This window comes from Phaseolus vulgaris, chromosome 4 (genome assembly GCF_000499845.2).
Source record: "Phaseolus vulgaris cultivar G19833 chromosome 4, P. vulgaris v2.0, whole genome shotgun sequence".
NCBI lineage: Eukaryota > Viridiplantae > Streptophyta > Magnoliopsida > Fabales > Fabaceae > Phaseolus > Phaseolus vulgaris.
In genome coordinates, this window is record NC_023756.2 from 47590997 (window position 1) to 47607603 (window position 16607).

At 34.4% G+C, this 16607-nt stretch overlaps 2 protein-coding genes across 2 annotated transcripts; both read right to left on the bottom strand.

The window, feature by feature from the left end:
• Positions 1-4795: 4795 nt before the first annotated feature.
• Positions 4796-6402, bottom strand: LOC137838917 (transcription factor MYB87-like). Its single transcript, XM_068648126.1, has 3 exons — positions 6267-6402; positions 5760-5889; positions 4796-5664 (listed from the first exon to the last, which is right to left on the bottom strand). The coding sequence occupies exons 1-3, from the start codon at positions 6400-6402 to the stop codon at positions 5121-5123; spliced, it is 810 nt and encodes a 269-aa protein (XP_068504227.1). The 3' UTR covers positions 4796-5120.
• A 7389-nt stretch (positions 6403-13791) lies between these two features.
• LOC137838156 (zinc finger CCCH domain-containing protein 20-like) lies at positions 13792-15679 on the bottom strand. The gene has a single exon (XM_068647397.1). It carries the CDS (start codon positions 15264-15266, stop codon positions 14202-14204), a length of 1065 nt encoding a protein of 354 aa, XP_068503498.1. The 5' UTR covers positions 15267-15679; the 3' UTR covers positions 13792-14201.
• Positions 15680-16607: the final 928 nt, after the last annotated feature.

Consider the following 16607-nt stretch of genomic DNA (forward strand, 5'->3'; position numbering starts at 1 on the left):
CTGAAATTTTATTCTGGGTCCGTATTGCGCTTAAAAACATCACACAAGTACTTCCATATGTTGTTTCCACCCAGGTAAGGAGGCACGTCCATAAACAAATCACAAAAAGAAGATACGGGGGAGAAAAGCCAGGACGTTTTGTTTTCGGAAAACCAGTTTTGTTCACTCTCGCTCTGGGACTTACTACGCCCTACTCCTTGGGTATTTTGGTCTGAAATTTTTACCAGACGTTCCTCACTGTGTCTACTGAGTTTTTACTGAGATTTGAGCCCTTTATTCGTCCCACAAGATTGGCAATAAATTTTTTGTACATCACCGCCAGGGCTGAAAGGAAGGTTCGTCTGTGTGCGAAACTGTTTGATTTTTTTCGTGTTTGAATACTCATCCGTTTGACCTGAAATTTGTCGCGTTTTGTCCCAAATTCAATGGAGATTCTTTCGTGGAATTTCAGGTAAAAACTATTTTGGGAGAATTTTTCAGAAATTTTGTCCTCTGCCAAGGCTATCTTCTACAAAAACTTGTGAAATTTCGCCCTACTTTGTGAAATTTTATTCTGGGTCCGTATTGCGATGAAAAAAATTCACACAAGTACTTTCATATGTTGTTTGCACCCAGGTAAGGAGGCACGTCCATAAGAAAATCACAAAAAGAAGATACGGGGGAGAAAAGCAAGGACGTTTTTGTTTTCGAAAAACCAGTTTTGTTCACTCTCGGTCTTGGACTTCCTATGCCTTACTCCTTGGGTATTTGGGTCTGAAATTTTTACCGGACGTTCGTCACTGTGTCTACTGAGTTTTCGCTGAAATTTGAGCCCCAGATTCGTCCCACAAGATTGGCAATAAATTTTTTGTTCATCACCGTCAGGGCTGAAAGGAAGGTTCGTCTGTGTGCGAAACTGTTTGATTTTTTTCGTGGGTGAATACTCATCCGTTTGACCTGAAATTTGTCGCGTTTTGTCCCAAATTCAGTGGAGATTCTTTCGTGGAATTTCAGGAAAAAACTATTTCGGGAGAATTTTTCTGAAATTTTGTCCTCTGCCAAGGCTATCCTCTACCAAAACTTGTGAAATTTCGCCCTACTTTCTGAAATTTGATTCTGGGTCCGTATTGCGATGAAAAAATTCACACAAGTACTTTCATATGTTGTTTGCACCCAGGTAAGGAGGCACGTCCAAAAGCAAATCACAAAAAGAAGATACGGGGGAGAAAAACAAGGACGTTTTTGTTTTCGAAAAACCAGTTTTGTTCACTCTCGAGCTGGGACTTACTACGCCTTACTCCTTACCTGGGTGCAAACCAACCCAGGTAAGGAGGCACGTCCATAAGCAAATCACAAAAAGAAGATACGGGGGAGAAAAGCCAGGACGTTTTGTTTTCGGAAAACCAGTTTTGTTCACTCTCGGTCTGGGACTTACTACGCCTTACTCCTTGGGTATTTTGGTCTGAAATTTTTACCGGACGTTCGTCACTGTGTCTACTGAGTTTTGGCTGAAATTTGAGCCCAGATTCGTCGCACAAGATTGACAATAAATTTTTTGTTCATCACCGGCAGGGCTGAAAGGAAGGTTCGTGTGTGTGCGAAACTGTTTGATTTTTTTCGTGGGTGAATACTCATCCGTTCGACCTGAAATTTGTCGAGTTTTGTCTCAAATTCAGCGGGGATTCTTACGTGGAATTTCAGGAATTTTGTCTCAAATTCAGCGGGGATTCTTACGTGGAATTTCAGGAAAAACGATTTCGGGTTTGTCTGTGTGCGAAACTGTTTGATTTTTTCGTGGGTGAATTTTCATCCGTTTTCCTGAAATTTGTCGCGTTTTGTCCCAAATTCAGTGGAGATTCTTACGTGAAATTTCAGGAAAAAACTATTTCGGGAGAATTTTTCAGAAATTTTGTCCTCTGCCAAGGCTATCATCCTCTACCACAACTTGTGAAATTTCGCCCTACTTTCTGAAATTTTATTCTGGGTCTGTATTACGCTGAAAAAATTCGCACAAATACTTTCATATGTTTTTTTCACACAGGTAAGGAGGCACGTTCGTAAATAAATCACAAAAAGAAGATACGGGATAGAAAAGCGAGGACGTTTTGTTTTTGGAAATCAATTTTGTTCACTCTCGGTCTGGGACATACTACGCATTATTCCCCTGGTATTTTGGTGTGAAATTTTTACTAGACATTCTTCATTGTGTCTATTGAAATTTGGCTGAGATTTGAGCCCCAGTTTCTACCCGCAGGATTAGCAATAAAATTTTTATTCATCAATGTCAGGGCTGAAAGGAAGGTTCGTTTGTGTGTGAAATTGTTTGATTTTTTTCCTAGGTGAAGACTCATCCGTTTGACCTTAAATTTGTCGCGTTTTGTCCCAAATTCAGTCGAGGTTCTTACGTTGAATTTCAGGAAAAAAAACTATTTCAGGAGAATTTTTCATAAATTTTGTGCAAACCAAGGTTATCCTCTACCGAAACTTGTGAAATTCTCCCTTACTTTCTGCAAAAAAAAAATCGTGTTCGTATTACGCGTAAAAAAATATGATAGAGATCAAGTAAGAGAGGATTTTACTAATGGAGGAAGAGGCCATCCACCCAAACATTTAAAGTTCTTCCTTCTAGTCTTCTCAAAAATTAAAAAAGAATTAAAATAAAGAGAGGACCAAGCCTAAAGCCAAAAGAAGACTACAAGCATTCAAGAATTGGCTCCAATTAATATCTCTCTTTATAGTTTCTTTTGTATAAATTTGTAAACAATATAGAATAGTGTTTAGGAAGGTGATAAAGAGGGAAACCTAAGACACCTCTTTTGTATAGCACCTATAGGCATTAGTTTTAGGAAAAGTCTAGAAGGTGTCTCTTCACTCTCCATTTAGGCGCTAGAATTGGAAGAGTTTAGAAGGCTACCTTAGAAAGCTTCTCTTGTAAACTTCTTTTGTAAAAGGTGACCGGTCTTCCTCCCTATAAAAGGAAGACTTGGGTCTTTGAAATAATAAGATTGATTTTTGAGAGTAAAGAACCTCTACCAATTTGGTGAGTGAGTGAGAGAGACTTGTGTCTTCTTCTCTTCTAGTCTTATCTTGAGTGAATTCTTGGGCTCTCAAGTGGCGGCAACAACACTCATCTTGAAGCCAACCATCCTTCAAGTGACGTTCACATTCCAAGAGCTTCATCCAAATAAGTCCATTTTTCCTTCATTCCAATTACCCATTTTTGTTCTACTTGTTTGTTTTCACTTTCAATCGATGCAATCTCTTCCTTATGATGTCCTCTTTCATTTGTTGCACTTATATTCAATTTTAATCAGTGCAAATTGGTTGTTCTTGCTTTTTTGGTCACGTCCTCCATGGGTATAAATGCTATATGTTGTGTTCTTGAGTTTCTTTCCATGGGTTTGTTGTTCAAAATGGGTTTCTATGTGAGTTTGGTTTGATTTTTGTGTTTTGGTGAGTTCTTGAATGTTAAAAACATTGATCCAATTCTTAAAAAGTGCTTAATCATATTCCAACTCTTGTTGAATCCATATCATACCTCTATCATGTTATTGGAATCATATCATTTGAGCCCCAGATTCGTCCCACAGGATTGGCAATAAATTTTTTATTCATCACTGCCAAGCTTGAAAGGAAGGTTTGTTTGTGTGTGAAACTGTTTTATTTTTTTCTTAGGTGAATACTCATCCGTTTGACCGGATTTTTTTCGCGTTTTGTCCCAAATTATGTTGAGATTCTTACGTGCAATTTCAGGAAAAAATTATTTTGGGAGAACTTTTCATAAATTTTGTGCAAACCAAGACTATCATTTACCGAAACTTGTGAAATTTCGCCCTACTTTCTGCAATTTTTTTTCTTGGTACTTATTGCGTTGAAAAATTTCGAGAAAAATTACACAAGTACTTTCATATGTTGTTTGCACACAGCTAAGGAGGCAAGTCCATGAAATAATCACAAAAAGGAGATATGGGGAAGAAAAGTCAGGACGTTTTGATTTGGAAAACCGGTTTCTTTCACCCTCAGTCTGGGACTTACTACGCCTTATTCCTTGGGTCTTTTGGTCTGAAATTTTTACCAAACATTTGTCATTGTGTGTGTTGAGTTTTGGCTTAGTTTTGAGCCCCGAATTCAGCCCACAAGATTTGCAATAAGTTTTTATTAATCACTGTTAGGGTTGAAAGGAAGGTTCGTTTGTGTGTGAAACTGTTTGGCTCTCTTCTTTGGTGAATACTCATCCGTTTGACGTGAAATCTGTCGCATTTTGTCCCAAATTCAATCGAGATTTTTACGTGGAATTTCAACAAAAAATTATTTCGGAAGTATTTTTCAAAAGAAATTTGCAAACTAAGACTATCCCTACGAAAATTTGTCACGAAATTTATTTATTTTAATAACTTTTTTTAATATTATTAATATCAAAGGATTGGATGTTGATGCCCAAACAGATTATTAATTCATAAATTGAATTTCATTAAATTTATATTTTTAATTGATAAAAGTTAAATTTTTTATTCAATTTATCATAACCCAAAATAAAATTTATCCCATGATGCAGTTTATGACCCTCCTACATAAATCAAAGTAATTTTTTAAAGTAAAAACTGAATGTTCTTTAAGCTTATTGTCTGGTCAGTGAAGAACAAAGCAATTTCAGAAGCAAGAGACACATGCATGGACAGAGGCAAGTTCAGAAGCAAGAGAGACACATGCATGGAGAGGGTGATGTGTGTAGTTGTTAATGTCAGAGTCAACCCTTTTTCCTGTTTTGGAAATTGCTTAAGAACCAACACCAGTTTCATGAGCACTTGGAACCCAACAAATTTTGGTGACCACGTGCCATCACTTTTTCTGAATTTTCCTCTCTCTTATTGGACAAATTTCATACCATTAAAAGCACACCATTTGTGAGATTCTTCTAACATGGAAAAAGACATGCACTACATCTTTTCACTCATTTCTATACACTTCCAAATAACACCACAATCCGTTGAAAATAATTCAGAAGCTCTTTAACACAATTCCACATACAACAGCTACTTTATTCAGAAGCTTAAACACCAGTTAGAGGTATTTCATTTGTCACTACTACTATATATGAATAACTTGATCATTCCCTTTATTTTCTGTAACCCTTTTTTGTTTCAAGTGTTTGATGATGAGTAGAATGAGTCTTGGTTAGCCACACATGATGGAGATTCAAACCCATGATTAATCAGCAGATCGTCTAGCACAAATTCAAGTAAATTTGGATCATCTTCACCTGCATAGTCGTAGCCAAACCATTCTGTATGTTTGTTCTGCTGTGCTAATGAAGCTGCATTCAAAACTGGCATTGAAACTTCCTTGGAGGGTGGTGCACTATAACTGCTCCCCCCAGTATCAAATGCTTCCAATTCCTGAGGCATTGGAAGAGGAACTGAAATTGGTGTTTGTTCCAGATCAAAAGTATTGTAGGGGTCAAACCAAGCTGAGTTCTGTTTCTGATTCAAGAGAGAGGCTTCAACTTGAGGTTGAGTAGCAAAACATGAGAATTGGTGAGAGGAACTAGTATTGCTGAGAGTGCCATTGTTGTAGCTTGTGGCAACAGTGTTTTCTGCCAAGAACTTTTTCTTTAGCTTGGTGTTCCAGTGATTTTTGACATCATTGTCTGTTCTCCCTGGGAGTTGAGCTGCTATAAGGGACCACCTGAAGCCAAATTCACACATTCAATAATACATATCATGCACTTAACTTTATGGTATATATATCTTCACATATAAAAGATAATGATATGAACTTGCCTGCTTCCTATTGTGCCATAAAGGGTACAGATGATTTTGTCTTCCTCTTCAGTGAAACCTCCAAGCTTAATATGAGGCCTCAGATAGTTCAGCCATCTTAGACGACAGCTCTTTCCACAACGCTTCAGCCCTGAAAGAGAATACATCTTATAAAGTGCAGTTAAGGCAAAATTCTTAATGTAAGGTATGATGTTTGAAAAGCAGATAAGTTAACATCATCCAAATAGACTTTAAGAACTGATGAATATTGTTAAGAAGTATACTTTAAATTCTAACTTAACCTCCTAAAATCGAGGTGTTTTTCTTGTTTACACTTTTACTTAGGTGAATTTTATTTTGTCCGATAAGTTTTTTTAACGTGTGTTCTCAGAGATTTAGTTAGGTCTTCCTTAGTCGAGAAGTTCGTGTTCTCGACAGATATCTTAATCTCTTCAACAAACAAATATATCAGTATGAAAGTAATAATAACTGATAACACAATGAGTGATGATTGATGAACAAAGAAACCTGCTTTCTTGGGGAGAGCAATCCAATTACCACCTGTGCCATGTTTCTCAAGGAAGTTTTTGAGGGTGACATCTTCATCGGGAGACCATGGCCCTCTTTTGACGAGGGATTTGTCACAGCATGGAGCCCTTCCCATGGCCTACACTTGGCCACTGAACTGAATATAGCAGCAGGAATGATGAACAACAAAGAGAAAAAAGATTGAGAGAAAGTGAATATATTTGGTGCAAATGGCTTAGAGAAGATGTGGTTATAAAAACACAGTGACATGGATTGCAACTTTTGAATGCTTGACTTTGTCTCACTCCCTAACTGACTTGGCTCTTTGCTTTGTTTCCATTTTGGTTATCTTATACCTGCCCCTCTCTTCTCACTGTATGTATTTGGAACAATGGTAAACTCTGAAGAAAGAAGCAGTCAATAATGAGGCATCAATAACTTCAAGTACAATTGTCATGTACACAAACACATATATACTTTTTTTTTTCTTCTTATCATTATCACTCACTTAACCATATATCATGTCTCATTCTCACCACTTATACATCTAAGCAAGCAAGGATGACAAAGTGGTTCGGATTCGACATTATCTACTAGTATCATTCAAACGGATTGTATCAACTTTTTAAACTTATTAGTCTGTTTTGTTTAACCCGTTAGTCCATTATTCGTTATTTTTATAGTTAGCTATGAATTTTAATTATCAATTTTAAAATTTAAATAATTGATAACTAAAACCTTGACACCCGTTAGATATATACTTTAAAAATTATTTATCAAAAATAAAAACTAATTTAGATATCAATTAATTTTTAAAATAATTTCTAATTTAGTAAAATTGTAAGTAATTATTTTTTGTCTCTAAAATTAATTTTTATTAATGATTTTCATAATAGTAAATTGTGACTATTTTTTAAAGTCTTAAAACAATTGATTTTCAAATCAAAATAAAAATTTTAAAATAATTTTTTTATATAAAATGTTTTTACAATCTTTATTTTTAAGTAATAATAAAGAAATTCATTGGTTATTACATTTATTCATATTTGAACTTACCTCATCCTCATCATGTGGGTCATTAATGATGCAAGATTTTTTATAACAATTATTTATTTATAAAAAAAATATATCAAATAAAGAATTGTGACGTTAATTTAATTATCCACGTTAAAATATTCACCTAAAAATTAATTATTCTCTTAATAAAAACTGGTTAAAACTCAAATAAAAATAAATATATTGTATGAGTTCTTTCCACAAATTTAATATCTTTAGTTGAGTGGTTGACGTAGTTGAACTTCTAAGTTTTATTATTACTTAAGTTGTACATAATAATAAGAAAAAACTCTACTCCGATAAAATATAAATGAGATCTAAATAGAAACTTACTTACGAGTATTAAGTTGAATTCAATTTTTTTAGTGGAATTGTTATGAAAATTAACAAGGGAAAATTCATTTAAAATCACATTAATTCCTGTTTTAACATGGTTTTCGGAAATCCAAAAACTTGAATTGCCTTTACTGATTTCAATCCTTTGAATAACTTAATTAAAATTGAGAGAAAAGTAATTAATAAAGTAAATATCATTTTTAGATGCAAGGTACATAAAGTGTTTTACTTCACTCAGAGTTTACACTACAAGAAAATCATGAAACTATTTAATCATAATAAAAACTAATTTAGAAACCAATTTTTTTTTTAGTTTCTAAAATAGTTTCTATTTTAGTTTCTATTGTAACTAATTATTTTGGTATCTAAAAATTGATTTCTATTTCATGATTTTCTTGTAGTGTTACATAAGAATCTCGGAATGTGTTTTGGTTCGATCCATCGTTTACCGAAGTCGAATGACATAACTCATCCGATCGAATAAGAATACATATATATTCTTTAAAATATAATGGCTAATGCCAGAACCAACTAAGTAGGTGATGTTTGAGTTTAACTAGTAATTTTGGATTGTTCCTTGATAAATAGGTATGTTAAACATACTTAAGGAACATTTACCTTTTTCATAGCAAAAACTATGTTTAGTTTTTATTTTACCTGTACCCTTAGTTGAAGCCATCAAACACCATTATATTAACAAATTGCATTTTTATGTTTGTAGCCCAATAGAAAAATAAATTGTCAGTTTTCACCAAGACCCAACAATGTAACAGTGCAAAAGCTCAGGTCCAGATAGAATCAGCTTCTTGGCCCCTCAAAAAACCAAACTTTTTTTGCAATCTCTCTGAAAGTGAATCTGTGAAAGGAATTAAGCAATTTTTGCACATTTAGAAATGGAATTTTGAATTCCATTCAGGATGGAATAAATTGTAAATATGTTAGTGTGCTGTTGTTTATTCTTATGTTTTTTAAATCAAAAATCAAAATTTTTAATATGAGATAATATGAAATATCTTAATCTTTACTAAGACGTAATTTTTAATAATTGAGAATTGAATTTAGAAACTTCAAACACTTCATAAATGCAAATGAAAGTCAAAGAAGCATTTTACAGTGATTGTAACAGCATAAAAAGTAAATTGTGATCAGTGATAGGAATTATGAAGTATGATTGCATCAATCCAACTCGAACCATAGCAAAGAGGTGCTATCTTCTTTGTAGGATTCTGTCTTCTTGGATAGTGCCAACGACATTATTGATATTCTGTCTTAAGATAATTTGTGATGAATATAAACATGCATGCATCATATACATATACATATACAATAATATTACACAGTGCATGAAAGTGTTTTCAGTTTCATTATTGTATGGCAGTATTAGTCAATTCCATCACCATCTTATCCCCAAAATGCCACAACCTCTTTCATCTTGTCTGTTGTTTAATAATTTTCACAGTAACATTATTATATTCAAAACAAAGTTGTTGCAGCACAACCAACAGTTTTCCCTCTACTAAGGATGCTACCAAACTTCCACTTTGGCAATTATGTATAGACTCTTCAGACAGCGACGTGCTTGTTTACATTTATTCATTCTCACAACAAAAAATGTTTGTCACAAAACATTAATCAAAAAATTCAACTTATATGTTTTCGAATTCGAATAGAGTTAAAATCAAGAGAATAGTTGTCTTTTTTTCGATCGATCGGTCGATCTATCTCTGCTCCTTATCTTCTCAGAATAGCTTCACAACTCTCCCTTCACACCTCTCTTCCTTGCTTGTAAACTTCAAGTTTGGATGATATATACATGTAAAAGACACTCTAACGTTCAAGTAAGATCTCGGTATTCAGTATTCGGTGCAATTAGTGCACGATGATGATGTACCTTATTCTTTAAATCTATGACTAGTTATTTGATTATTAGGTTGAATTAGAGTTTTTGATAATGGTCAAAAATGTATTACTTAATGTTTAATCATTTGTCTTATTAACTCTCTTGTTAAGTTTAATGACTCTGAACGTGTTGGTTGACTCTGATCGGATGCTGAGATCTCTGAGATCTCCACCTTTCATTTGGATCCGACCTCTTCAAAATTCTCCTTCAAATCACCCACTTTTACTTTTCTAGATCATCCTGCAAATATTACGACCAAATCACACTTCAATTTCATATGAAACAATAATGTAATGAAAAAATGTGTATTCTAATGCATCACAAACACAACTCTTATCTGGTGTACCCTTTTCTTGATTCTGCATTACTGCATTGAAGACCATTGGAATTGTGCTACATGACAAAATTGAAGACCATTAATCGCCTTAACCTTGAGACAATAGCATTCCTCCTTCCTTTTTCCCGTGTTGTTTCATATTTGCTTGCAAACTTTCACAAACATGGCCTTTTAAGAACAAAACGACAAAAAAATGTTGTCTTCTATCGTTGATGACAATACATGCTACTACGAGTATTTACTATTATGTTCAGGATTGGCAGGCCTATTGCATAACACTCTAGAGTGCCTATAAAAAACATGGATAACATGTCTTTTTCTTTGTTTCATTGAAGAGAAAGTTTAGAAAACAAAGCAGAAGTTAAAACTTCAAAATTTTAATTGTACCGGTTGGGTTCATACAACAGCCGGAAGTTTCAACAACCAGCCGGAAGTTTCAACACCCGGTCTAACACGGCTAAGTTTATTATGTTTAAACAAAAGATTAATCAGTGATCAAGCATTAGGAAATACACTTTTAATTATGATCTGAAATCGTAATTCGGCCCAATAACAAAGTGTTCATGATAATTATATAAATAGACACAGATTTCAATAAATAAGATACGTCATCATTCAGTACTAATATCACCAAATACCGAGATCTCACTAAAATGTTGGAGTGTCTTTTATAAGTATTATCCAAAGTTGGAGATCACGAGTACGAGAAGAAAATGAATAAAGGGAGAGTCCATTTAAAAAAAAAAGATAAACAGAGAGAAAAAGAAAGTTGGTTCCAACCCTAACACCAAAAACATTAATTTTTAATTTTTAATTTATTTTAACTTTTTTTCTCATTTTCTAATCTCATAATTTTCACCTCATTCCAAACACAAGATAAATGTTCTTAGAAATTATAAAGTTTTCACGTAAAACGCTAAAATAAAGAAAGAGGGGGACGAAAAGAAAAGTGAAAAAACATGGTTTGATTTTCTAATGAAAGATATGCACTCTTGACTGTAAAATTTATGAAATTTCATATTTTAGAAAATATCAAATCTCACTTAATTTATCTTTAATATTTTTTTTCTCACTGTACACTCCTTAAAGCAACCTCAATTTTCATTCTAATTTTCTTCTGTTTAACATTTTTTATTCTTTCATGTTCGTTTACCTCTATCCAAATGCAAACACCTAAAAAAATATTTCACTTTGTCTTCTTTTTTCTTCTATTCATGTCAAATTGTGAAATAAGGATTGTGATATGGTGTTACCCTTTAATTTAATTTACAAATGTGTCATCTTCAAGCTTAAGCACTATTGTATTGTCAATGCTTGACAATTTTGGATTTAATATTTATATATGTTCCCTAGTCAATTTCATGATCACAAATCTAAGATCCTTATCACTGCATTATACCCTTTCTTTTCAAACTACCTATTCATATCAAATTACTCATCTCACCTCTTACCATACTTAATTTATTCACAACACTTCCTCAACCCAGTGTCCATGAGTAGCTAGGACAATCTACTTAATTTATTACAATTTTTAATAAATAAATATGAATCATTTCAGGGGTGATTCAATCCTTATACATCTTGAACACTAAACAATCAACTCAACAAAACAAAAACGACATATCCTCTCAAGCAACAAAATAAACACCTGATGAACTTAAAACAAATCACTTATTTTTAATCGAAAACATACATATCAGAAGTTTAGACACCAATCTTAAAAGGTAAAATAGATTGGAAAAATTTTAAATTATGCTTGATCAATTCTTTAGATGTCAGGATGATCGTTCGGAATTTAGAATACTCAATATATAATGATTAAGTGTAATTTTAATAAATATGTACTTTGACATTATATTTATCAATCTATATACAAGAATGAGTTTAGTTTTCACGCTTTGAATCTTATGTTAACACAATTTCTATGATTAATTCTCATCTTCATTTGTAAACCTTAGATTAACTCATTAATTCTTATAGTAGTTTGTTATGTATGATTTTTCTTTAATCTTATATACTCAAAATATATTTGTTTGACTAAGTAGTTGATGGTAAGGGTGTGTTCTTTTTTTTCCTGTTCTGAAGCAAGAAAAGCATGTTACTGCCATGAATGTTAGGGACTTTGAGTGTGGTGTTTTATCCTGTAAGAAAGGGTGACACAGTGACATCATGAATGGAACCTCCCTAAAACTATCATCAATGGAGGCTCTTTGCAATTGGACAAAACTTCAAACAAAACTCACAAGTCACCATTTTCGTGTCAAAATGGGCTACCCCACCATTCTTCATTGGAATACATGCATTGACTAATATAAAAAATTTGTCATCTAAATATAACTGGATTATCATCTAATTTAAAAAACGATTGCTTATTCTTCTCATTTTTCTAATTTATTGTGAACAAAAATATTATAAATAAGGTGTACTAAATTTAAAATTCACTTTTTAATTTCAAATTGGAAAAAAATATAAAATATCTACTGATTTTAATAAAAAAAACTTCTTAAAAGAACGTGATTAATCATTTCATTAACATCTTCTCCTTCAATATATATACACACTCTACCAAAATACGGATTCAAATGGAGTATAATATCTTGAGATAATAGCTCAAATGCGATAATAATCTCAAATCCAATAATTACCTTTAATAATAATATTTAAATTCGATAATTGACCATAATAATAATACTCATTAACTCTTAGACTAAGACCCTAACAATAATACCTCTCGACATATTAATCCTAATATAATATCTCTAATTGACTATATCAATACTTATTAATCTTAGATAATTGATCCTAACAACAATAATACCTTTTTAGATATTAACCCTAATATAATACCTCTAATTGACTCTAACGAACGATAATTGACCATTGACCGTAACGATAATTGATCCTAACAACCTGAACAATAATACCTTGAATACGATAATTGATCTTAACAACCTGAATACGATAATTGATCCTAACAAATAATAATTATAATTGATCCTAACGAACAGGACAATAATAACTGAATACGATAATTGATCCTAACGATCCTTTATCTAACAGCAGCACAATAATCTCTTTAAAGGACCAAACTTGATAACAGCACAATAATCTCTTTAAAGGACCAAACTTGATAACAATAATATCTTGAATGCTCTGATTAGGATAATTCGTATAATGAACTAAATATGATATATAACAATAATATCTTGAATGCACGGATTACGATAAGATTATGATAATTCGTATAATGAGCTAAATATGATATATGATAATTGATCTAACGACCCTAATGAACAATAATACATTGAACTTAAATCCGATAATTGATCTAACGAACAGCACAATAATCCCTTTAACCCTTTAACGGACCGGACTTGATATGGAAACATCTTTAATGGTTTATTTATATGAAGTGAAAGGAGTAAAAGTTAAAAGGGTAAATTTACCATTTATTTTGATCTCTTTTGTATTTGATTTTGGTTTATTTTGTATCCTAAACTTAGATATCCTGGTGTTTTGTTATGATCTTAATCTTTACCAAAAGGGCCTATACATCTTCTGCTAAGGCCATACTCAGAAGCTGTTCTTTTCCTAAATGAGCTTGCAGCCATTGTTAACTTCTAGTAGGCTTCACCATATCCATATCCTTCAATCACAATAATCTCCATTTCCATAAATTTAAACATTCCAAATCTAGTAAACTCATTATTTTGTTTCCCAAACATACCCCTTATCACAAGCAACTATCAACCACAAAACAGATTTGTACCACAAAACAGTATTTTTCTTGTTTCCCATCTTCACTACACAAACTGAAGAGACCATGTTGCCACTGAGAAAAACAGATCAAATAAGATAAAATCTCCTTTACAAGCTGAAATGGAAAGAAAAGTGAATGAGAGCAAAACAATTTGGATAAGATATATAGATTACATAAGCAATTTGCATAACAAGATTGGACTTGGATCATCATCCTCCTAGATATTATACATTTGTACATGAATGAGATTAGCAGGTGAAAGCAATAACATCAAAAGACACACATGGTGATGATAATTCATAATTAACAATAATAGTAAGCTTCTAGCTATACAAAAGGTTATGGATACTTTGATTTAATCTCCCAAATCAATGCATATAGAACTCTTAAAACTCTTGATTTTCCAAGAAAAACTTCCCCCAAAAAAGAGATTCTCCCCTTCACTTCACTTCACTTCACTTCACCCATGCATGCCACCAAAATAAAATATTTACAGGAATCTTCTTCATTCTTCATTCTTCATTCTTCAATCACCCACCACAACAATCACTTCACAAGCTCCGAAACCCATTCAACATCCGGAGCCCCACTTCCATGACCCGAACCCGACCCTTCCAGAGAGTTTTCTTTGCTTAGCTTCTCAAACATCTTCGCCCTTATGCCCCTCCCAGACTCAACCCTCTCCATAACCGGCTCCTCCTCAACACTCTGCTCCCAAATATCCAAATAGTTCACCCCAGACCTCGCCGGTTGCTGTGTTGGAGTTGTCGGAAGACTACAAAACCCGGGTCGAAGCACTGAGCCTCTGGGTGACCCGTAACCGGGAGACCCAACCGAAACGTTTCGGTTATGAGGCATCGATTTCATCTTACCCAGCTGCAGATTTCGCAGAGAAGCCACCATCTCGTTCATGGATGGCGACAGAGGGGGAGACTCCGGCGGAGAAAGAGAGGCCGCCGGAGACGACATGAACGCCGTGGACTGTAGAATTTGTCTCATCGGAGAACCGTCGTAGGACTCCCCCGAGCTTCGAGGACTCTGCATCGGCACGAGGCGCAGCTGCTCCGGCGTGTGCGCAAAGAAGCAAACGCGACGGCGGCAACTGGTGCCGTCCTTGCAAGGCTGCGTGCGGTAGCGCGCGGGGTGCAGCCAGCACTCGAACACACCGTGCGCGAACTCGCACGTGTCACCTTTCTTGCAGCTCCCCTTGCGGAACTCAGGGCACGCCGCGCCGGAGTAGTGGAACTTGCGCGGGTCGCGGCGGCGCGCCTTCTCTCCGGGATGCGCGTACGGACACTCGGTCCAGTCGTGCGACCTGCCACGCGCGCATCGACGGATTTTGAACTCGTACATGCGAAAATGGTCGCAGGAGTACGCGTCCACCGGCGCGTCGGGCTGAGCCTCCGAGTCGGAGTCAGCGTCCGTTTCGTTCGCCGGAAGGTAGCGCTGCAGCGCCGTTAACGCTTCTTGAAGATAGTACGGAGAGTACTCAGCAGCATTGACGTCGTTAGTTAAAAACGCGGAGTACATCTCCGCCGTGGGATCATCGTGGGCTGGCCACGGTGGAACGTGGACCGTTGGATTTGATCGACGGTGCTCTCCGAGCATCATGTTTTGGATGATGTCTTTTGCTTACAGAAACTCCGGCAGGGTTAGCTTGGTTATAAACTGGCACTTAACTCGCGTTTGACCAGGGTTGGGTTGGGGGTAACCATGGTCGGGTTAAAAAAATCAATGAACTGCAATTTTCCACTGCGGTTAAAGTAAAGGGCGATTTTGAAATGACCGGGGTGGTTGCGTGATCTACGTGACAGACTGCTTCTTCGTTTGCCATGTATGTGGAGTGAAGTGTTATTCTGAGGGCACGTGGCGTGCGGTTATTGACTGTGATTTAGATTAATGAGCAAACTGTGTCGTGTTTCGTTTTTCGTCGTTTTGTGGGTCTCACGCCCCGGGTCTCCGGAAAGCGGTGGATACTGTAATATTACAGCAACCATAATAATAATAATAATAAATAAATAAAAAAAGAACAATAAATTTAGTTTGATAAATATGAAATCGATGATTAAATTAAGAATTTAATTAATGATATAAATTGAGTTACCTAATGATAAATAAAGAAAGCAGGGTTTTAATTGTTGTAGTGGTTGATGTAAATTAAAAATTAAAAAAAAAAAAGTTTTTGATCTTATGTCAAAATCATGTGAGAGTTGATGGCTATCTAATCCATTACATTGCATTGCTTGACTTTCATGTCACTATGTCACTGTTCATCATTTTAGCTCTTCGCCACACCCTTCTGCTTATCCTAACCGTCCCTTTTCTTTTCTCTCTTTTTTTTATTTATTTTCAAGACAATGACAACATAATCTAACCCTACAAAGTTTATAACTTATTGCACAAACCAATCTTCTGTAATTTCATTTTCATACATGCACCAATAAGGTCCATACTGAAGGCTCAACTTCAATTAAGGCCCATTGATATTACTAATATATTTAAGAAGAAAATTAATAAGACTAACCGAGTATTGATACGACTAAAACTATTATGCTTAAATAAAGAATTAATAAGATTAATCAGTAGTCAATTATTAGATAATACATTTTTAATTATTATCTAAATTTTTAATCAAACCTAATAATAAAGGTATATGATAATCATATAAGTAAACACAAATTTTAATAATCGGATACGTCATCATCCCATATTAATAACACCGAGTGTCGAACATCGAAATCTCACTTGAATGTCAGAGTATCTTTTACAGATATCATTTATGCTTGGAATTCACAAAAATGAGAAACAGAAACAACTAAAAGATAATACTGAAATTTTTTTAAGAAGAAAAAAAGACGAGTCAATCGAGAAGGAGTACAATCATTCTCTTGATTCCAAACTTCGTTAGAGAAGAATACTTAAACTCATACTCATCTATTGGATCTACCAATT